The sequence below is a fragment of the Rhipicephalus microplus genome, chromosome 6 (genome assembly GCF_043290135.1).
Source record: "Rhipicephalus microplus isolate Deutch F79 chromosome 6, USDA_Rmic, whole genome shotgun sequence".
NCBI lineage: Eukaryota > Metazoa > Arthropoda > Arachnida > Ixodida > Ixodidae > Rhipicephalus > Rhipicephalus microplus.
The window spans coordinates 167,375,781-167,400,197 of record NC_134705.1 but is presented as its reverse complement, the minus strand read 5'-3'; the positions used below and the strand labels follow the sequence as shown (position 1 = coordinate 167,400,197).

The window sequence follows — 24,417 nt, the reverse complement described above, 5'->3', positions numbered from 1 at the left end:
AAATGTATGCCGCATGCCATTTCTTGTTTATTGCGCGGGCTCCTTTATCATAATACTCGTTTAAAACAACCATCACTGCAAAAGGCAGCTGTACTGTCGTTTTCTCACCTTTCTTGTCTCTGCTGTCTGTTGGCGCAGTCACTGTCTCTCTTGAGCTATCCGACGTACTACCCCGTGACGTACGTTTTTCCTCATCATTCCCTTGTTCTGTCGAATCACCATTTTCAGCTTCTGTAGTGAAAACATCAATGCCAAATTATACTTATCGTTCTTTGCAAGCAAAGTACGCAATCAGACGCCCGCATTACCAGCTGTAAAGTTTACTTTTAGGGGCGAAGTTTCTTATGTCGTGGCTTGTGCGTCTCCCATTGTTGTGCTGCGTAACCTGTGGCACATACCAGCATACCAGTGGCGCATACCCGTCCTCGGGCGCATATCCGCATGTCCACATGTTACGAAAAACGTAGCACGGTGTCGTTATCACGCTCTCGGTGTTAACAAAGCACCGAAAGCCGAAATATCGAACATACTCTCGTGTAGTCCTTGGATTGTCTGCTGGATGGCGGTACTTGTATATGATGAATACATGATAAAAAGAAGTGAGATGGCGATACTTTAAGTGTACACTAGATGAACGGACAGACTCATGGACGGATGCACAAACGGACAGGCAGAGAGACAGACAGACACACGGGCGGGTTGATGGACGCACGGACGGACGCATGAACAGACGCATGAACGGGTGCAGTTACGGACAGATGAACGCATGGCTGGAAGCACGTACGGATTGATGGATGCTTTGCCATTCTGATCATCATTTATTCCGTGGATATGCTGTGACTTTTCCACATTTTTCATTACCATTGACATACGTTAGGCATTCACTATCAACTAATAATTGAGAAAATATGCTCGTTATTTACTTCATAATTATTTTACATCTTAGCAATCTTAACTATTTGATTTGGGGTCCTGATAATCAGAGTGAATTCAATTGAGCAGCAAGCGTTCTTCGCCAAACCAAGGCTACTTGTTGCGAAGCTGAAAAAAATAGGCCTACGTTCAAGGTTTATGTAGAAAGCTGGCCTGATTTGTTGCATATTTGGAAGCGCAGTGCTTGCAAAAAATAAATGTATTTATGTTCGTATAGTCACCAGTTAAGAGATTTTTCGCAACTCCTGATTTTTCGCATTTTCAATTATTGTTTTAGCACTGCAACTGCTTAGACTTGAGTTTCTTATTTGTGAACCCCCTATCAAAAATCTACAATCAAGGTAAGGCTATGCGGAAGAAACTGGTTAATGTTTATTGTTTATCAATGGCCCTCCAACACCTCAAACTTTGATATGTACTGTGTAAATTAAGTAAATCCCCCTACTCTTCAAATAAAAATAAAGAAGGTGCCAGTTAACTCCAAGAAATTACCACGAAAATGAGGGCGAGCTGGAGACTCTGAGCCCGTAACACGAAAGAACATTAGGAAACATGAAAGACAACGGCAGCTACAAGTAGATCTGAGAAGGTTCATAACGCTTGGTTTCAACGCAAATTCCCTCATCTGTAATTTAGGCATTCGTGTCGGGCTTGTAACTATCTCCGGTTTTAATAGAGCCTTTCTGCGCTCTGTATCGACGTAGGGACAACCTAGCATCACCTAGCTGAATCCTAGCGATGACATAGAACCAACTGGAAATGTCTTCAGATTCTTGCAGTTTCTGTGTTGTCGACCATGCGCGGCTTAGTACAACCTTTACAATTTCTTTTTTTCGCACCACCGTAAACTTCATTTCGTTTCAAGAATACCTAGGCGTGTACTCTAACGGGGGTAAGGACTGTACGTCAAAACATTAGTTGCCCTTTGCACCCCAGAAAAAATGACGCTCCTGATGAGCCCAACTACTTGCATTATGAAATTCATCTTGTAACAATTGGATGACAGCGCAAAAGTGTGCCGTCGCGAATCACTCGCTGACTGCACGCTTCAAAAGACACCGTTTTGCACAAGGCGTGGGAACTTCCTGTTTCTTTTTGGTTCATTTCGGTTTCTTTGTGTATTTGCCATCGTCGCTTTAACAGAACTAAAAGAGTACTGACACCAATTTTGGAAGGTGAGTTTACTGCATCACAGAAAGCTATACTGTATACAAAGACCGAGCCTGAGCAAGTGGGAAGCTCAATGCTTGTATATGTTATTGTGATGGTAAGGTCAGTTTTCGCATGGTGTACCCACCTAAATCGATGCTAGCATACCTTCAGGCTACAGTGTGAATGCTGGCGACATTACACACCAGAATGGCTAGTCGTGTCTACGTAAAACACTAAAATATACAAAACGGCTGCTTGCGCATGTTTATTACTTCTTGTGCATCAACAATGAAGGCAAGGAGGGGACCGGCTACGGAACCGTCACGATATCTTGTGCTGAGACGTGGCGAGAACCGCCGTGTTGTTACGCCGAAATACCGTAGACGCCGAAACCGGATATTCAAAACATGATGTATACAATTACCGGGACCCTCTAACTTACCAGCACATTTCTAGACTTGTCAAAACTTGGTGGTTCATACGACGCAAGAAAATGGCAACCCAAAGCTTTCGTGTCACTGCTTGTTTAAAGACAAGAACTGATTATTATTATGCTTTTTCTCGCTTAATTGTCTGTTAGAATCTCTTAGTTGGACATAACAAAGAGAGTAGTGCCTCAAGAATAACAGGAAAAAATGGTAAAATGTATTTTTCGTTGTGTTCTTTATTGCTGAAAATAGCGAGAGTGCCGGATTGCTATTATCAGTACAACTACCATTACCTCCCACTTTCCTATTCAAATTTTTTCTACTCATAATTTGTGGGATTCTTGTGACCTAATCTACTTGCCTTTTCTTTCAGCTTTGCTTCATTTAGCATACTGAATTATAGCATTACTAAATGCGCAGTTTTTCGTGCTCATGGGGCCTAATTTATTTTTATAAATGCAAGCAATACTTCATATCAAATATAAAAAATATTTGTCGTTACAATAAACAGGAGAACATGCCCAGATCTCACCTTCATCGGTAATTACGCAGACGATGAGACAAGCGGTCAGTGCGTAATGAAAAAACCTCATTCTTGTTGGCACTTATTTTTTGAGCTAATTGAAATGTTATCAAATTCCACTCTTACCACCCACCTATATTACAAAAAAAAACGATGCGTATTGGGCTGTTCCCCAGGGCCAACTTTCAGAATGAGTGGCGTGTGAAAGCCTAGAAATATTCAGGTGTTCGAGATTTACCTTTTGAGTAGAAACAATAGTAAAAGCTTGCATTTATTTATTTCCCTAAATTCTCGGTATTTCTGGTCCTTCGGTATGTTTTCTTGCATGTGCGCAGGAACTGCAGCTGTTAAACTGCAACCTAAAAGGTTAAACAAAGAACAATCACCTTCTGCAAATGCGTGTTTCACATAAAAATATATACGCACGAGGTTCCGCGTTTCTTTGTGACAGCAGGTGCAATAGAACTTTGTTAAAATGAAACTCCTTGCGCTACTGGCTGAAATAATTCCAGAAGAGCTATGCATTTGGCTGTACCTGCCCCATGGATTGCGTAGCCAGAGGCAGTAGTGATGTGTGAAGGGATTCCCAAATAGGTAGTAAGGGTTGCGATATCATTTTTGAAAATGTCCCGTTCACAACAAGAAACATATGGCTATGCTAAAGTTGCCCCGCCGCGATGGTCTAGTGGCTAAGGTACTCGGCTACTGACCCGCAGGTCGCGGGTTCGTATCCCGGCTGCGGCGGCTGCATTTCCGATGGAGGCGGAAATGTTGTAGGCCCGTGTGCTCAGATTCGGGTGCACGTTAAAGAACCCCAGGTGGTCGAAATTTCCGGAGCCCTCCACTACGGCGTCTCTCATAATCATATGGTGGTTTTGGGACGTTAAACCCCACATATCAATCAATCTATGCTAAAGTCTTCAGTATTTATCACAAAACCTTGCATTTCACAAAGTTGTTTCTCCGACATCGTTTTATTACTAGCGCCCTTGTTTGCTCTCCTGAGACACGGCTAGGGGAAATTTGTCCTGTATATTCGACATTCTAACAGCTGGCACCACAGCTTTTAAAACGGTTGACTCCTCCCAAAAAGCGTTTTCTCATGTGCTTATGGAGCCCGTGCTGCCATCTAGTAAAGGTAGTCAAAGTCGGTGCACTTCTCGCCTTTTCAAAGAATTTGAAATAAGGTGATAAGGCATGCATGACTTTCAGTGCTGCCGCCTAAGAAGTAAGTGAATTGATATTCATTCTCGGATGTTGTAAATCGTATTTAGGGGTTGATTTGTGTTCCTAAGAGGTTCATACGCACAAATAAATTCATATATGAGCGATAAAATGTGGTTGTTTGTTTGCGTGCGCAGCGAATGTGACTGTGTCACTTATAATGGCAATTGGGTCGCAATCACCACAAATACACGACAATACGCTCGTGCGCTCTTTTGACGTTGTACAGAGAGTAATACGTTTTTCGCAGCAGTTCTATCCTTATTACATGTCATATTTTTAGGTAGCATGTTGTAATTGCGAGAAACGTGTCTGTGATGTTATCTGTAACAAAGTGCTTGTTCGGGCTGGTTGGTGCTGCATGGATATCGCAGTTGGTTTGCGTTTAACTTTGGTTGTTAGTTGAGTGCTCTGTTCTCGTCTATTCTATCCCCTCCTGTAGTTTGCGCTGTTAAACACTTTCTTCGTCTACGATAATATCTGTCTTTTGCTGTTCACGGCGTAGAGCATGCCTGCGCATCTTTTGTTGGCGCTGTTATCTTGTCAATCAGTGCGGCGACCAGGCTGTGTTGTGTCAATTGTGTTCCTGCCATCAGATGCAACGAACTGTTTTCGAACATCGGTGTCTTCGTTCCAACATTGGCCACGACGATGGGATAAAGTGGCACAGAAGCTATGGCATCTACTTCCTGCAAGCTGCCAGAGTTCTCTCCGGACTCGGGTAACATCGACGTCTACCTAAAACGGTTCAGGTTATTTGCGAAAGCAAATCAAATAGATGGCGCAGAGATGCTTCAAGTCTTCCTGAATATTATAGGAAAGAAGGCCTACGTGACACCGCGTAGCTTACTGCTGCCGAAAACACCCACCGAAGTGAAGCACGAAGATGCCAAGAAGGTGTTACAACAGCAGTACGCTCTTAAGTGGTGTGTGGTAACCGAGCGATACTACTTCTACCGATGGACAGAGGAGTCAAATGAGACCAATGCGCAGGTACTCGTGGAATTGAAGAATCTCACCGCGACATGCTCGTTTGGAACGTTCTTACAAGAAGCGCTACGTGACTGCCTCATTGCTGTGCTACGGAATGACACCATCCGGTGCCGCCTGCTCGCGTTGCCCGACGACGAGGTCACCTGGTGCCGGGTGTGCAAGGTAGCCACCGCCATGGAAGCTGCACAGAAGGTCACCCAAGACATGCTGTCCAACAACGCTGGAATCAGCGACGCTGAACTCTATTGGTGAGGAAACCAGAGGAAGCCTACTGCAACAAGCAAGGTACCTGAAAAAAAAAAAAGCTATACGCGAAAAACTGCAGTAGTTTGTCAGAGGGGTGGTGAGCAGCACACTCCTACAAGGTGCCCATTTTTAAAAACTGTATGTTTTAAGTGCTCTAAATTTGGTCATGTCGGGAAAATGTGCGAAATTCGAGTTGTGCTCGCTAGAAGTACCGGCAGCAGAGAGGATTTGTTTACAACGTGCCAAACAAACAGAGCAGGCAACCCGCCTCCCATAGTTGTACCATAATTGTAAAAGTAATAATGAATGGTCACGAAGTACCGATGGAGCTGGACACGGGGGCTGCCGTTACAATTATTCCTGAAAAAGATTTTGCAGAAAACTTCCCCAGCCTATCGTAAACTGTGAGTACATAAAACCTGGAGTGTAAAATGGCACAACAATCGGTGTAAAGGGTGATGCGCTAGTCGATGTCAGGTGAGCAGCAAGGTCACCGTCTACCACTTGACATAGCCAAGTACGAAGAAAGTGTGCGTATTCCGGTGCTTCTCGGTCGTGACTGGGTCGCAACAATAAAAGTGAACTTCTCTGATGCCTTGCAGAAACTTCACGAGGTTGCGCTTAAGGTACCAGCAGTCGTCACGCCCATAAAGATTCTAGAAGCTGTAGAATCAATAAAACAACAGTACGCTGATGTTTTTTAAGCAGGATACAAGGGTAGCATTCGCAAAAAAAAATGCAACTCAAGTTTTCTGTAAAGGCAGGCGTTTACCGTATGCTTTATGAGAACAAGTCGAAAAAAAAAAACTAGTGGAACTAGATAAGGCTGGGGCAGTTTACTAGGTGCGGCGCAGCGCCTGGGCAACGCCGCTAGTTATCGTGCCTAAGAGAAATAAATGGCCAAGAAATAAGGATATGTGGCGACTATAGAGTCAGTGTGAAAAAGTCAATGGATGTAGATCACTATCCCTTACCTCTTCTAGATGGCATATTTGCGTCCCTAGTCGGAGAAAACGTGTTCACTGTGTTAGACTTGGCCAAAGCTTTTTTACAGCTGGAGTTATATGAACATGCCAAAAAACTTGTAACGGTTAACACGCACATGGGTTTCTTTAGATACCAGTAGTTGCCGTACGGCGTCGTGAGGGCACCTGCAATGTTTCAAATAGTCCTGGTACAGCCTGTTATTTAGTACATATTGCTGTAAAAACCCTAATATAGTGCTAAAGTTGAACGAAAGAAGTTCGAAATGCTCTCTGTAAATATGGCATCCGAGTAATTGTGATGAAATGTGTTTTTTTTCCAAGAAAGAGTAAAGTACCTGTGGCTCGAGATAGACCAACATGGTCTGCATCCCACAGCGTGCAAAGCGAAAGCGATTCTCGACGCAACGAAACCTAGCAATGCGACCGAGATTAGGGCATTTCTGGGCTTAATAGTTTTCTATGCAAAATATTTGCCCAATTCGACTGGACAACTAGAACTAGGACAACTAGAATATACGCAAAGGAAGCATATGGCAATGATCCCCTCAGTGTGAAGATTGTTCCACGCGGTATAAGCAGTTAATAACTAAAGAAACAATGTCGGATCTGTACAATTTAAAGGAGAATTGACAAATATCCTACGTACAGTGGGAATCGATGATATGCGAAGCACGAATGAGAAATGCTGATATGACGACTTTAAATCAGCCCAACGTTACGAGGTGGAGGTAAATAATGCCGTACATGACTTCCGTGCGATGATTATCATGTTTCCGTGGGTCGTTTACCTTCGTATTTTAATCACCTCACGTGATACCAAATTTAGTATATGTGGAGCTAGCGAAACGGCCGCGACCACGATATGAGCGTGCTATGTTGTCATGCGCTTACATGACACACGTGTCAAGATTATCGTGTTTCCACCAGTCATATTTTGTCATTCATAGACGCCAAGTGACATCAAATTTGGAATATGTGGAGCTAGCGAAACGGCCGCAAGCGCTTGATGAAGAGCCCAATATACTCCGATGTATAGTTGACGCGTGCGCACGCTGGGCACAGAGACGGTACGTTAGCAAAACGCAAGCAGTCTATAGTCTGACGCCAGGCGCGACCAGCGTCCATCGGAGTGGCCCGACGGCAACCGAAACGAAATGCACATTTCGCACCGATGCGTTACCCAGACAACACTGTGTCTCCATCTTTTCGTGACGAAGGGACGCCGAACGCGCTGAAACGTGCATGTGTCAAAGCAACGCAGCGCGGCGCGCACCTGCAAGTGTATGGCAGGACCGGCGCCTGGCGTGGCAACGCCGGCGAGCACGCGCGCTGTGTCACGTGAAATTGTATTGGCGTCTTGACTGTGGCATGTAGTCATGTTCTCACATTACACGCATCTAATGATTATCATGTTTGCACCAGTCACACACCTTCGTCATCCATAGCCGTCACGTAATACCAAATTTGGCATATGTGAAGCCAGCGAAACGGCAGCGAGCGCATCATGAGTGTCGCATGTAGTCATGTCGTTACATAACACGCATGTCGTGATTATCATGTTTGGATGTGTCACTAACCTAGGTAGTCCATTCGCGTTGCGTAATACCGAGTTTGGTACATGTGACGCAAGCGAAACACCCGCGAGCACATCATGAGCATAGCATGTAGTCGTGTTGTCACATGACACGCTTCTCCGGTTTATCATGTTTGCCCCAGAATCATACCTTCGTCATTCATTCACGTCCCGTAATACCAAATTTAGTACAAGTGAAGCTTGTGAAACGGCCATCAGCGCATCATGAGCGTGTCATGTAGTCATGTTGTTACATGACATGAATCTCATGATGATCTTGTTTGCACTGGTCACATACCTTCGTCATTCATTCACGTACGTAATACCAAATGTGGTGTATGTGACGCAAGCGAAACAGCCGCGAACGCATCATGAGCGGGGCCTGTAGTCATGTTGTTACATGACACGCATGTCACGATTTTAATGTTAGGGTCTGTCGCTTGTGTTCGCCATGCAATCATGACATACCATATCAATTTTGCAACGTGTCATGCGAACTAAACCACCTCAAGAGCTGCAGGACCATGAAATGTAAATCATGATATTCATGACATACATATCATAACTATCATAATATGACTTTCAGGTAGGTTCTTCATACAGTCATGTTATGCCATACCAAGTTTCGTATTGATACCATTATCGAAACGAACGGGAGAGCTAGAAGTCGTAGGCGGCTCGATAGATAGATAGATAGATAGATAGATAGATAGATAGATAGATAGATAGATAGATAGATAGATAGATAGATAGATAGATAGATAGATAGATAGATAGATAGATAGATAGATAGATACGCTCAAAGTCACCGAAGTTCGCTAAGAAATGCTTCGCCTTTTTGAGAAAAAAACTTCAGCTCACATTTGATACCAATGCTTACGGGCTGGGCGCAGTGTTATCGCACGTTGTGCATGGCGTTGAACGTCCAGTCTCATTCGCTTACAGATCAATGTCACAAGCAGAAAGAAACTGTCCACACATCCAGAAAGAAAAACTCGCTATTGTTTTCGGCATAAAGAAATTCCGCAAGTATTTTTATGGTCGCAGCTTCGTTGTTATCACTGATCACCAGCCACTCAAGGTAATATTTGAAGCAACACACCGCACCACTGCTGTGGCAGCGGCGCGAGTCCACCGCTGGGCCATTTTTCTGTCGATATACTGCTTCTGTATTGTACACAAGTCAGTGGCAAAGATTAGCCATGCTGACGGGTTGTCGCGTCGGACGGGTTGTCGCATGATGGGTTGCCGCATCAGTGAAAACACTGATGACGTAAATGGGATTTTTTTTCCCTGATGAAAGAATAGGTGACCGGTAAAATATGCAATCACAGGGAACTGCGGGATAAGACAGCTTCCCGTTCGATGCACCACACGGGTCAACAGCAGCAAGCGCGCATTTTTGTACTGCTCCGTTGAAAAAAGCACCTCGCTGCGCAATGTCAGTGCTTTAGAAGCTGTTTTTTTTTTGCCAACTGTGGCTGTGATGATGACAAGCTACGAAAGACATGAACGGTCCAGAAACTTTTTTGTCACACCTAAATGATGTGCAATGCTTTTAAGCTGCTCGGGGGTGCTGTCAGTTTGGCTAGCAGATCAGTCGATACGCAAAACAGTTTTCCTTGTATGATACGGTACTGCAGATAAGAAGTCACCATTTTAAAAATCTCAGGGGATGGGGATGACTGTAGCAGTGTGCTAAGAGTTCATTTCGGGATCGCTGCTACGGCCGAACTCGTCAGTCGATTGGCATGTAGCGCAACGCTTATTGAGCGCGTTGAAACATTTTTTTCTAGCCCTTAGCGAGCTATAAGATGTATTTCTTAGTCGAAGCCAGATGCTTATTTGAACGCTAAGCTCGGTCAAGCTGCACGGCATGGCAGCACTTAAACAATACAGTCAGACATAGATGGCGCCAAATAATCGAAACCCTGCGCTTGTTTAACGCACTTCTTTCTTTTGGTGCCGTCCTGGCGCACAGTTTGACCAAGATAAACGCAAATGGTCTTGTCCAGCGCTTCGTGTACACTTAACCTTGAGTGAAGCTTTGGCGTTTTTCGTCATGTATATGGGTGCAATGGCCGGCGCTCATTTCGTATGGCAGGTAGATTTCGCCCATGCGTTCCCATAATATTTTTGCTAGGCGAGCCTGAGCGACAATTTATTTCTCAATATAATATTCGTACCAAATTCATGCGTAAGCTTTTTAGCGTGCAATACACACGTACCTGTTATCTAATGGTTTTGCACACTCTGGCTTCAACGTTCCGTACTCAAAGGCTACCTGTCGCTGCGGCTCTCTTAACAGCCGTGGCCCACCTCATTTTTTTTCTTCGTTCCAAGGAAAGTATACGTGCGTTTGCCTTTCACGCTCGAGTACGAGCCGCCAACGGCTGAATAACCGACCATGGTTTGTCAGGACGAAGATAAACGGGCGGCCGTGCGCGCGAATCCCGAATAATCTGAGGCTTGCGACAAAGTGGTTCCCCGTCGTCTACTCTTTTCGAACCGGAAGCCGGTAGCAGACGGTGCATCCCACAATCTCTCGCTTCTTTACTGGTCACCTATTGCCCCTAACAACAAAGGACATCGCACGTGAACGTCTAAAAAAATGTGTTTTGACTGCTATGGGTGAATTGACTTAGCATGGCTGGCCGCCATCTGTGAATGCGGAGTAACAACCTTTCTTTTTGAGGTGGTTTGAACTTTCGGTACATGAGGACTGCTTAATTTGGGAGAAGCAAGTCGTTATACCCCGAGTTCTTTAGTAATAAGTAATGTCGTTGCTACATAAAACACACATAGGTATAAGTAAAATGAAGGCCTTGGGAAGATAAATAATACGGTGGCCCGGAATCGGTAGTTGTCTCACACAATCTGTGAAACCATGTCACATCTGTCGGAGTGCAAGACCAGTAGGCCAGGCAGTGTCACTAATCCCATAGAGATGGTGTACTAAAAGTTGGGAACGAGTGCACCTTGACTTTGCAGAAAAAGAAAAGATATTTCTGGTCGCAGTCGATTCCCACTTCAAGTGGGTAGATGTAAAAATACTGACTTCAACTATTGCGCAAAGGACTGTCGAAACTGTAAGGTCACTGTTTGCAAGACACGGGTTGCCTCATGAGATAGTTACGGACAATGGGCCACAGTTTCGAGCAAAAACGTTTGAGGATTTCTTGCATGCGAACAGCGTCAAGAATACCTTGACTCCGCCTTATCATCCTCAATCGAACGAGCAGTGGAGACTGTTAGACAGTCATTGCTGAAGCAGCTGCTAGATGATGAACTGAGCCATGGTTGTAGATATTTGCAACGCAAAGTTGATCGCTTCTTTTTCGCGAGAACCACGCCACACAAGTTCACTGGTAAAGCACCAGCAGAGTTGTTTCTTAAAAGAAAGTTGCGCACAAGACTCTCTGCTCAAACCAGACATGAAAGCCACGATTGAAGCCAAGTCCTAAAGGGAAGCGTGCAGCGCAAATAAACTTAGGGGCAAACCTAGAGCATTTTCTGTTGGAGATTATGTGCTCGTGCGTACCGTTCGTGGTGAACTCGTGAAGTGGCGACCTGGAGAGGTGGTGAGCGTGAAATCTCCGGTAGCGTTCCTGGTGTACGTTGAAAAATAAACGCGCTTTGTGCCTGCCGATCGCCTGCGTTGTACTTCTTTGAAACATGAGTATTTGGAAGACTGTGGTGATGAAATGTCGTTGCCGCATGCCAGTGATATTTTGGAAGGGGCACCCTTCCTGTGCTTAGACGTAGCACTAGGGTGACGCGTCCACCAGATCGACTGTTGTACGACCGGCTGTGATCTTGTTTGGGGAGGAGTGTTGTATCCCGAAAAACGTGTCTGTTATGTTATGTCTTTTGCTGTCCACTGCGTAGAGCATGTGCGCGCATCCTTTGTTGGCACTGTTATCTTGGTAAGAAGCGCGGCGACCACGCCGTGTTGTGTCAGTTGCGTTCTTGCCATCAGACGCAATAAGTGGTTTCGAACATCGACGTCTTCAATACAACATAATAGGCCCCCCTTTGGTAATTCCACTGCTGAGAAAACTCATCATCATCAGCATTACTGCACCCACTACAGGGCAAAGGCCACTTCCATGATCAGCCAATCAAACCGGTCTCGTGCTTTCTACTGCTACGTTATGCCAGCAAACGTTTTAATTTCACCGGCCTCCGCTTAACTTCCTGTCTTTTCTAACCCGTTTGCCTTCTGTCGGAATCCAGAAAGTTATTCTTAATGATCAGCGGTTATCCTGCCTACGCGCTACATACCCGGCTTATGTTCATTTCTTCAACTCGATTTCGACTATGATATTTTTAACCCCGGTTTCTTCCCCAATTCACAGTGCTCTCTTCTGGTCTTTTAAGGTTATAGCTATCGTTTTCGTTTCCATCACTCGCTGCGTCATCCTCAATTTAAGCTTAACCCTCTTTGTAAGGCTGCAGCTTTCTGCGGCGTAGGTTAGTAATGGCAAGACTCAACTGTTATATGCCTTTCTCTTCAGGGTTAACGGCAGATTACCGTTCATGATTTGAGAATTCCTGCTGAACGTTATCTACCCAATCATAATTATTCCAGGGACACAGACGAGCGTCTTCCGTTCTCGTTGATCTCACGCTGTAACCAAATGCATCCGTATACCAACTAGCCCAACTTTCAATACTGTCGGAATGGCAATGTCTGAACTCATTACTGTGCGAGTTATATTCACTGCGGAAGCAGTAAATGTTCATAGATACATTGGTTGCAAGTTGTTTACTTTTCTCATGGTGTTACTTATTATTCATAATATTGTTATTAAAAGCAAAAAAGAGGCACCCCCTAGAGAGGAGAGTTCACTTTTCCATCCTCAAGTTTTCTGAATGAAGTAACCGTGGAAAATGTGTTATTCTTGCCGTTGACGTATACTACTTAAAACATTTGACCTTAAGCAGAGTGAGTAAAGAAACAAATTTTGGAATTTTATAAATCTTTATGACCACTTTTAGTGCTTGCTTCAGAAAAACTTATTCTGAAATAAATAGATTTGCATGGAAGGGGCGTAACGAGCATATATGATGCGTTAAATGAATGTATTTAAGCAGAGATTGAAAGCTTGTAAAATATTGTTGGTGATAAGTGAAGTTGCTTCTTTGTTGCTGTTTTTAAACCGGCATCACCTGAAAATAAAAGTCATGATTATATGAGGAGCATTGAGTGAACACCTATTTAAGATTGCCTTCTTACTGAACAGATTTCTATGCTCATTACAAGCATGGTACGAAGATTTGATCGCGATCACGATGTGCCAGCACTATAAGCTCACTTGATGTCATCGCAACACCTGTTTACATTGCGCTTTTTATATGTTTGTGGCAACGTACGTAAGCAAGAAATATAACGCTAATTGTTTATTTCTCGATTCCGGGACACTTCAATTTCATTTTAACGCTCGAAACTATGTGTTTGAATCGTCGTTTCTTGATAACATCTGTGGCATCCTATCATGCCACAAGAACAGCTAGCACAAACAGAAGTGATAGACGTGCGGTCGTAAAGAATATTTATGCCCTGATATATGCTGAACCAAGTGAAAATCATCCATTATGCGATAGCTGGTAGTTCGCAAGACGCTACATTGGCGTTGCATTACCACCGGCATTTTTATGTATATTTATTGAGACAACTTGGATAAGGTGTGCAACACCACATATTAACGCGATAGCGTTAAAGAGCTCATTTCTCAAACATTCTGGCGTCGTCGTTGTTCCTTGTGAGCGAAAAAACATCTTTGCAAGACCACAAAATGTACCTTCTTTGTGTGACCAAAATATTGAAGTAGATGCAAATAAAAAATAATATAAAATTTTGAGTCTTAGTGGAGGTAGTACCTGGTTCGTTAAACTTACGTGGCGTGCGGGTGTTTTACCACATGGCGACGCCTCTATTTTATTTATTTATGGTCAAGCTTCCCACAAGAAATCACAAAGCAAATATATTACAATACAAAACAACCATGACAGAACGCTTACTACGGCCGTCAAGCACAGCTAAAGCACATTACGCCTTAAAATTTCTTCATAGTAAGCTGGGATTGCGCCCTTTCTAACCATGAAGGACCACAATCATTATTCATTAATTGCTCTCTGTACTGGTCCCCTCCATTTTTTTAATTTATTCTAGGAGAAATAAAGATACCACCAACACCGCATTCATTTGTTTCTATAGTACCTCGAGAAATCGCACGTTTCACACGGCCACACCTTTGCTTGTGAATACAATGAGAATAACTTTCTATGCTTGAAAATGCTATGAAGGTAACTTTCATGCTCTACAGATACACGCAATTTGCATACCTGCCTCACAATTCAAGATAAAGTATTGCTGTAATAATGTGTGGTACAAGCGTACATTGCCATCGGGCATCAGAACATGGGATTATAATAATTGATTCAAAGTTTAAAGCCAGTCACCGTCTACAAAAGGCACACACGATGCTGCACCCTTAAGGTCACGTAGTGGGTGCATAAGGAGCTCGAAAATGTTTCATAAACAATCAAGTAACCACTAGGAACAGAATATCGCAATCGCGCTCGACTCCTAAAGGCGAGGCCGTAGGGTCCGCTAACTTTTTTTATTGCTTTAAATTAGTCATTGCAAACTGAAGCGACATCGATGGACACACTTTTTATGCGTGTAAGGTTACTGGATCATAGTCACGAACATTTTTCGGGGTAAAAAAAAGGGGAGTACGCAATAGCTGTAAGCCTTAGTTATTAGGGAAAAGCAACCATTTTCAGCAAGCTTCCCGTATTTCGGAAACATGAATTAGCAAAAAGAGCCCACGCCCTTAGCTGCGCCAATGCGCGGCTAAAGGTATTGTTGTGCACTTACCACCACGTCAGCTTCACTAACGCCCGAGGGGTCCGACGTAACATCGGTACCGACTTAAAATCGCAGATGCCTGTTTTATTGAAACGAGCTGCATGCTACGTTCGACTGATGTGCACATTCATAAGAAGTAGTTTCTGAGTACCATTGGTTTCCTCGACCATGTAATTGTACCAGTTTATCACCTCTCAATATACCTAAACAAAACAGAAAAACATATCTTACCCAGAAAAAGTGATTAACGACAACTTGCGCAAATTTTTCAGGTGGTGGACGAAACAAACACGGACGGGTGCAACCAAAGTGGGCAGGGCAGTACCAAATAGATCAAACCCACACCTTCGTCATAAAAGTGGCATTCTGGGTGAGTTCATTCTGCATCATCGCAGCATTCAATGACGAAAATAAACAATTGCGGATATAGTTCAAAGATGTCAATGCTACCACAAATATTGATATTTTCCTGCGACTTTTTTCAGCATAATATTTATTGAAGCTTTGCATTCCAAACCACTGCATGAAATAAGGGATGCTGCTTTTGAGGGCTCCGAAAATGTTGACCCCCTAGATTTCAATAATCAACGGCACGAGTACCTAAGTGATAGGCCTCAATCATTTTCACTTTCATTTCAAACGTGGCTGCTGCACCAGGACCTGATCCAGTGACCTGCGGGTCTGCATTAAAGCACCATAATCACCAGACCACCATAGCGGATGGGACTCCTCATGCTTTCTACTGCTGTCAAAGAAGAACGACTATAAAGCTATCGCATACTTCCCATAAAATGTAACCCTATTGAAGTGAATCACACAAACGTTACGAACGACAGCAGCCTATTTCTCACAAAAGAACCCGAGTTATCGACCTTCGAGATGTTAAAAAAATAAATACAAGGTCACATTAAATATCATTTAGCAACAGTTGGCAGTTTTGTTAAGGCAAGTAGCCTCCGCATTTTCGTTGGAGGCTAAAACGCTTGAGACACGTCTGCTCAGATTTATGTGCGCGTTAAAGAACGCCAGATGGTCCACATTCCTGGATACTTCTAATACGGCGTATTTTATTATCAAATTCTGGGTTTGAGACGTCAAACACCAACAGTTACAATATTACAGCTGCAACGTGTAGCTTATTGCAGAAATGAAAGCAAGAATGTAGTAGAAAGTGTTGGAAGATCTTTGTTCTGATCTAGTCCTATCAAACGAAGCGATAGAGCGAAAATATTTAGTATGACAGAACGCCAGTCAATAACGTCAGGCATGGCCCATCGCCCCTAGCCGCTGGCCGGAGTCTTTGGAGGCAAGGCAGCAGCATTGGCTTGACTGATGATGTCTTGCTGGACGTTAGTGTCTTGGCTGTGTAGCAGGCCCACTCATTATTCTAGAGTGTGTGGACTATCGTTTTGACTCGAACACAAATTAGCACCTTTTGCTGTACTTTTTTTGTAAATACCCCATTCATGTCGCCATAAGAGGTCCCCCGTCAGTTTCTGTAAAACTTTGGGACATCCTCCTGTATTATTCCAAACATGGAACCGAATGTCAAATATGTAATAAACTTGACTTGACATGTCCGCACCATGTGGACTAAGTTTTCCTCCTTATCACAAAATCTGCACTGGGAGCGAAAAACTTTTGGTGCCGCTTGACACAGAGTACGGTATTTAGGAAAACCTTGGTCTGTAACTTTTGTCACATAACTTTGTCTTTTTTGCTGAGTGATCTGTCCGCTCTCGCGTACCATTGCCGATTCAGCCTGTAGGATAATATACCGTTTAATAATGCCAGCGCATATCCTCACTTCATTTTGTAAGCTCGGTACTTTGGGAGGTTAATGGAATTGACCTGTCGGTGTGACCTCGAGTGACCAAATGAGCCCCCTCATTCCCTCTAAGTGCCAGCTGAACTGGTTCCCAGCTGAGCAGAATCGGCTCTCTAGGTTCTCCTACAGAGTTTAATATACAAGCAAGAGTCTGCGTCACCCTTCCAAATTCATGATTCCTCATGGCGTTCTTGAAGTCGCTGATGACCACCCCTTTTCTCCTTTTGGCTGATGGCCAAGGTTATCACCGCTTCCTCGGGCTCTACAATATCAACATCAGTCTGTGCAGCACACCATCAGGGTGTCATCTTCTGTGACCACCGCTTCCGTGTGTGCCGCTTTGCTCTCATGTCCCACAGTGTCTGTATACGCGACGTCCTGTCGACCGTTATGCCTGACGTGTAATGCCTCTGCCCTCGCTTTACGCCTACCTTCATGAAAGGCAGGGTTCATGTTTTGGGGCATCGGAGGTATCCCTCCCCTGTCTCTGATCTGGATCGGTATGTCTTTTGAAGACACTTGCTTACGCTTGGGCTGGTAACTCAAACTTTTTAATATCACTCTTCCCGTTTTAGATCCGAGGAGTCTTTAATGCAGTGTGGTAACAGTATCCTCAATAAACTCGTCGAATGTGTTCGATACCCCTAACTTCCTAAATATTGTAACTTATGCCACCTGTGGCGATATTTGAAGAAGTCTCTATTATTTGCAACTGATACAAGGGTCTTGTAGAAGCCTCTAGTATCGATCATTTAATGGCTTACAACTGTAGGCATTATTATATACCGGCAGTGTAAGCGCGAGAAGGCACGCTATCTTTTGCACGCGTTTATAATCGTGTTTAACTTACGTTAGGCGCAGGTTATTCTCATTGCACATACATTGTAAACGTTCATCTTCCCTTGACATCAGAGTTACGTCCACGAGGACTCACATCATTATTGCTAATTGGGATCTTCAGTTCTTGTGTCTTTTTTTTCTTTATTTTTTTTCATTCGCTCTCTTTCAAATGTCTTTCTCTTCTTCGTTCTCTCTAAGTTTCTCCCAATTTTTTACCACTCGCTCTGTTTCTTTTGCGCGCTCGCCTACTGATTTTTTTTTCTATTTTTACACGTGGTTTTGACCAAGTTACGCCAAGGGCAGTAGTTATTTTCTTGCTGCTGGTGATGAGCATTATTAGGGCACTTGAAGATAAAGAAGGATAAGATTTTCAATGGTATGAGCGCTCGTTCAATATGCTACAGATGGAGTATTACGACAAGTGACGACGATAGCACGTGGCAGCTCAAGACAGCCTGACCCCGTCAAGTGCTCCGACTTACAACTTAGCTAGTAAGCGTGACTCATGATGAGCAGGGATAGTCAATTTGTTTCACGGACGCAGATTTCGTAGGTCTTGCCTTAGGTTCTAACTCCAACTATCTCCCAAATGAATGGCATAAGCACAACGACAGGGTAGAGGGTGTCTCTGGTCCTTCTGCTTTCAGATTTTACGGCAGGCATGAAAATAAATCTTTGGACACTTTGAATAGAAGAATACATTCAATATTTTGAGCAAATTACTGCGTTTAATCAAAATATATGTAGTGAGCTGTATTGCACGTACCTGGGCAGTAATGTTAGAACTCTTAGCTCAGCAGTCATCCTTACTGCGGCGGCCTCAACAAGACATCCCACCATGGCCGTGGTATTTTCTCCGCACAAACGGAAACTGTGCACAATAGGGAGAGTAAGTGTTTTATCTACGTTACCCGAGATAGTCAAGACGAACTTGAGCCATTCCATTCGCGCTGATAAAATGATCCATACAATTTAATTTTTCGGGCAGGGATGTGAATTTGTCGTAGTATTGACTCCAAACTTGCAGCTATCTTAAATGTGCTAAATAAATTTTTCACGTGCAATATGCCTCAGTATCACAAAGAGTGCCTACTAGCTTTGAAATTAACTTCATAATAACCATACAGGCCTCCTCAAAAAGCTGTCAAAATAATCGCACTGCACACATTTGAATCGTTAACGTTAAAGAGAGGGTTTCGCAGAAATTTTGGTGTCGTGTCGTTGGTTGTGAGTGAAAAATAATCATCTTGTTTACGTCCGAAAAATCCAGAAAAACGTAAATAAATAAGTAATAAACGACTTGGCTCCGAGTAAGAATAGAGCTTAGGTGATGGAGGCACTACAAGGAGGCACGCTTTTGTTTGAACCTGTTTCGAACAAAACACTATAAGATTGTCATGACTGAAGGATGTAATATTGTTTGGCACAACCATGTGCCATTCACATGTTCTGACAGGCGTCAAAACATGTGAATTGCGCACAGAATTATTGTTTTGAAAGCCCACCCTTTACAAAGCACTGAGACGTCATTGATATTCGCGTGCTGCAAAAGCGACAACAAAGTGATCAATTGCGTAGGTTTGCGTTTTGTGTAACCGACGTGTAGTGAGCCCTTTGTTCATTCGCAACAGAAATAATTATAGAATAGTGTGCATTCAACAACTGTACTTGCTGTAGGCACTCTAGCGTCAATTTAAATTACCTATGTCACACGTACTCGTTCGTTTCCTTACGGCAAGCTTAGGCCATGAACACGAAACCAAAGCTAGGCTAGAAGTTGGGAACGTTATGCTCACGGAGCCCAATTGCTATATGATATTCTGTTTTTCTTGAAGATGAAAGTCAGGCACTCATGACGATTCTTTTTTGGCAGTTTTGTTCTTGGAAAACTAAACGAGCCTTTACGGTGGGCCGAGAGCCAGCGCAAACACAGGGGAAAAGAAGAGATATTCAACATGAGCGCTGTATACTTGTTTCTTCTGCTACGGTGTTTGCGCTTGTTATCTAATCACCTTGAAACGAACCAAGTACCCCATTAGAAGTCCTAACTAAAAATTACCATCATTATCATCAGCCTGACTACGCCAGCTGCACTGCAAAGGCCCCTCTCACGCTCCGTCAATAAACCCAGTCATGTGTTTTCTCTTGCCACATTATACCTGCAAACTTCAACGAAATTTCCGCTTGATGGTAGAATTGCTTGTAAAGACCAGGGATATGCCTCACTGGCAGCCACAGCCGCTAATGCACTCTATCAGCAGAGCAGGATTCGCCCCCTGGTACAGTATCTGGCCACAACATGCCACAAGAACACACCAATTAAACTACTCAAATAAGTTTAGCGTTTCTGTACTTTTAGTAATGGGAAAGCTCATCAAGTTAGGCATTCAACGTATCACCACAAAATTATCATCATCATCATCATAATCAGCCACTTGCTCTCATCGTCATTTTTTTCTTGTATTGTGCTCAATGAACACGTTCGCCAATTTCCCCTGCGTGGCCTGCAGTGACCACGAATGATGAGACGAATTTTGATAGATAGAAAGAGATAGAGACAGAGGCAGAGATTTAAAGAAAAGTGTAAAGAAAGGGAGCAATTCTTCCCGAAGAAAATTCCTCACAACGCCTACTTTGTATCGGGCTACCATTCGGCTATCCAGGCAAGCTAGCAGAGCAAAGCATGGTCTTGTATAGTAAAGTGTAACGAAGGGAAGGGAGAGGGAAGTCCGCTTGAGAAAGATTCATGAATGATGGGAGTAAGGGAGAGAGTAATACATAGAAGAGAAAGAATGAGTAAAGAACAAGTAGAGAGAAAGACAAGCATAAAGAGAAAGAGACGCGAAATACTAAAGCGGCAGAAAGCAATAGAGAGATAGGGATAAACAACGGAAATGATGAAAGAAGTAAGATAAAAACAGCAGCAAATGGAGCATGTAATATCTTATTACACAGAAGAGGAAATAGGTAGAAATAAACAAAAAAGACAGAAAAAAAGAGAGAAGGAGAATTAAACAAAGCAAGAAAGGAATGAAACCTCTAACATTGAACGACGCAGCGGAAGCCACGGATATATATACGCAAGGGCCCATTCGCTCCGCTGTCTCTTTTGCATTGCAACTTTAGTGTAAGCTATGCCAATTCTTTGACGCATTTCTAGTGGGCAACGTATTCTAATCAAGCTGAGTGTCATACCTTTCGCACCTTTCACTCACACATTGCCCGGGAGGCTCCTCATTTGCGAATTTTTATTCTGTTAATTTATCGGCTCCCACTTCGCTTGCTTCGCGTTTCCTCCTCACTCTTTTCACCTTTGTGTCATTTTGATCGACCAACACCTTCGTTGTGAAGGCCTCTCTCTACCTTATTTCAAGTGGAATCTCTCCATCAGCGGTGTTGTAACCAGTTTTTTTTATCCGGAGGGGTTCCACAATAATCGGTATTCGCAAGGTGTCATATATGGCATGGTAACCGGGACTGAAAAAGAGTTGCCTTTGAGCTGGTCCCGCATTATAAACGACTGCGCGAAAAGTGGTGTCTGCTGTACCACTTACCACGACACTTCATTAGGCACTCTTCGCATGATGCAAAACCCGTGTGCCTCTCAGGGGAGCAGTACTCGTTGCCCATCTTTAGGCAACCACCGACCAATCCTGAATAATACCACGTTGCATGGCTTCCTTTGCATTTAACCACTAAGCGAACATCGCTACACTTTGCAGATGTGCTAGGACGACCTAGAAGGAAATAATATTGCAACATTTACTTGACCTTTTTTGAGTCACAGCAAAATGCATAAGCTTGCTAATGACAATTACTTCTGTGAGGATACTTTACCCACAAAAACTAGAGAAACAAGTTAAAGTAATAATAGCTTAATAAATTACACTTCTGCACTATAATCTGGGTAGGAATACACATTCAGAAATGAATGTTATACCTATCTTCTGATTAGGGTTGTGGGCAAGCGTAAAAATGTATGGCACTCCTTCGTTACAATCGGGAACAGGTTGGCAGAAAAGATGAAGGGTCACAGAGGTGGTAAAATTCGTGGACGATTAGCAACTTTTATGCCTGACTTTTTCTTACCTGTTTCTGCCGCATATTTTCTAGAGATCCTGCCAAAAACATTGCGTATGAGTGAACCGCCACTTCGTTCCCAGAACTGAAGTTTCGTAATCATTTTCTGCACAGAAACCAACACCGACGAGTAGATCTGCCTACTTCGTCGAAACGGAAAAAAATAAATTGACCATATTCTGAGCATAAATTTAACTTAGGTAAATTCAAGCTTACTGTTACGATATGCGAACACAGATTGGCGGTCTCTAAAAACATGTACGATATATTCGTAAAGTAATTGTCAGCTTTAATGCGACACAATTGGTGAGTGCCTTCCAAAACCTGAAATCAATCAGTTATCTCGAACAACACTTCGTGCAGATAGTTGATGCACCTGCTGCAACGAACGCATTGGGCCAGTATTATTAATCAGGAAACGTTTTGTCTTTCAAGTTCATTTGGGCTTGTTTGTGGTCTCTCAATTACCACCCAAACCCCTCGTGCGTGTCCACCCTCGGGTCCTCATACTTTGGCTAACTAAAAATTCGGTAGATCCAACGCCTTGTGGAAGTTGGTTTAGTATGAGGCGGTCGATGCGTAGTGGTCTATGCTTAATTCTTTGGCCTATAGCTAATCTTTACGAGGTGGGTTTGAGTGTTTTCATAAGTGTACATAGTCGTTTGACTCCTTTCGCGTAGTCTTGACGTGCGAAGTATATGACTCTTAAATAGACATGACAACTCTCTTTAGTGGTTGTTACACTCTCATCTGAGAGTCGTGTAACCAGCGAGTTGCGTCCCTCTTCTTTGAGAGCCACGTACCTGGAACGTAAGGACTACGCGAAAGGAGTCATTCAACTTTTGATTGTTTCTTAGGGTCTAGTTGTTACTTGCACATCGTGCGTGCTTACTTGGAACGTCGTCTGCTTTTTTCTCTATAGTGTAAGTTGTGGTCTAACGTAACACGCTCTTTCGTGTTAGAGTGGACCCATTAGTATTATCGAAACAAAGTCCTTTATACAGAGCAATATAATGAATTTCATGCGCAACTTTCATTGGCGTATTACACCGGGGTCAATCAACGCTGATTATATTCGACTTAACCATACGAAGTCAAATGTAATGGTATCAGAGTCAACACATGAACCACTATTGCTGTTAACTCGACAACATGCCTGCGATGCAGAAGTGACTATGTAATATTTATTGTACTGTGATGAAATTATATAGACTTCCAGCACTTAAATGTATAATTGATGTTGCACGGAAATTGTACCTGCATGGTATCTTTGTTTAAAAGCAGTTTCAAACCTGGCATCACTATCGTGAGGAAGACTAAACTGTCACGCACAAAGTTTGACTTTGATTGCTGCTGTCATTCTGAATTTTATTTTAGGCATTCGCACGGTTAACGCTTTCGATGTCAGTTTTGATTAGGGTTCTCGACTTAAAAAAGACAACGTGTGTTCTAGCCGTTCCTATAAATCACCTGTGGCTCAAACCTGTCTACAGCGGCCCGTGTTATGCGTGTATGGCCACACATGTCTTGAGGAAGGAGCTTGTGGCGTACTTGGCAGGATATTCATGTTATTCACGTCGTCTCCAGACAGTCTTATTCGTCGACAACTTTTATCGTACCATACGAATTTCGGGCTGCAACAAGGTAAGGATTATTTGTTCTTCGTTCCTGGTTGTTGCGATGACTTTCCGCGTTACCACAAAAACGAGTTAGTGTGCGTGACTGTTGGAGCTGTATGATTAAATTCTAGCCTATGTCTCGTGTCAATGTAGGTAGTGTCCGCGCGCACTGGGTGTCGCTAGGGCACTCGCATGCTCGCAGGTGTTTATCTGGACATTTGTTGTGTTTATTTGAGTATTTAAGGAAAGGTTGCGTTAGTCATGCACGTGCTCAGTAATCACTCACGGCGTGCTCCTGACTCTTAACGAGCCGCTTTGGTGGCGGAGTATACCGGCGTGAAGCCGGGTCTTTTCAGTGATGAAATTTTGAGCCTATTTATGATAAAACAAATGTTGTCATTCATACATAGACTGTGTATATTTCGAAACTATGTTCCCGCCTTCCTTTGTATGAACTATCGTTTTCGTTGCGAAATCATGAAGTGAAGCACACATGCCAGATATGTGTGTAGTAACAGTGTGTTGAAAAAAGAATGGTTTTGAATTCAAACAGTCAGTCTATGTATGCTGGTGGTCCACGGAATCCCGAGTCTCTTCTCTAGTATTTTCACTCCAGTTGACAGCTACATGCAGAGAAACGAATGTGCTGCTATGATCTGGTGCCTCCAGACTTGTGACAGGAAAGTATTCAATGCTGTTCCAGCTGTGAACAAGTAACTCGTTCCTACGATCATTTGGTTGGACAAGACAACGTAGGTAAAGAGGCAAGTGGCACGCTCTAATATGAGTCTAAACTGATTTTTTTCTGTTGTTTAAAAGAGGCTCAGAACAACTTCCGCTGCAAGGTTGGTGCTAAGTAACCTGTTACAAAAGCTATTTGCAAGTTGTATTTTACATGATAGCGATAGAAAGCATGGATCCTTGCCATGTGTGTTTGGATTGTTTTTTTTGAGGGCCTTTACTATGACTGCGCATATAATTACTCAGAAGCGTTTTGCAAACTTTTGCTCTATTTTAAACCTCTCTTCTTAACGTCCCTTCCTTTTTTTAAACACAATTTCATTACTGGCCCCACTGAATACGAATGCAACACGACGATCCACAAGTCTGATACT

The 24,417-nt window shown here is 43.3% G+C and overlaps 2 protein-coding genes across 4 annotated transcripts in view; one reads left to right on the top strand and one right to left on the bottom strand.

Annotated features, from left to right (window-relative positions):
* The window catches only part of LOC142765641 (uncharacterized), a 39,703-nt gene that overhangs the window by 8,762 nt on the left and 6,524 nt on the right, over positions 1 to 24,417 (bottom strand). Inside the window, exons 2-3 of one of the 3 annotated variants that reach the window (XM_075866972.1) lie at positions 21,158 to 21,340; positions 109 to 231 (exon numbers count right to left, since the gene is read on the bottom strand). In XM_075866972.1, the coding sequence (XP_075723087.1) occupies positions 109 to 231; positions 21,158 to 21,340 (306 nt within the window). Of the gene's footprint in view, positions 1 to 108; positions 232 to 3,045; positions 3,231 to 21,157; positions 21,341 to 24,417 lie in introns of those variants that run through there. The other 2 variants (XM_075866974.1, XM_075866973.1) reach the window with 2 other exon arrangements.
* Positions 4,747 to 24,417, top strand: part of LOC119167929 (uncharacterized) — a 105,429-nt gene continuing 85,758 nt past the window's right edge. Inside the window, exons 1-2 of the mRNA XM_075866971.1 lie at positions 4,747 to 5,501; positions 15,208 to 15,305. Of these exons, the coding sequence (XP_075723086.1) occupies positions 4,936 to 5,501; positions 15,208 to 15,305 (664 nt within the window). The 5' untranslated portion in view covers positions 4,747 to 4,935. The remainder of the gene's footprint in view (positions 5,502 to 15,207; positions 15,306 to 24,417) is intronic.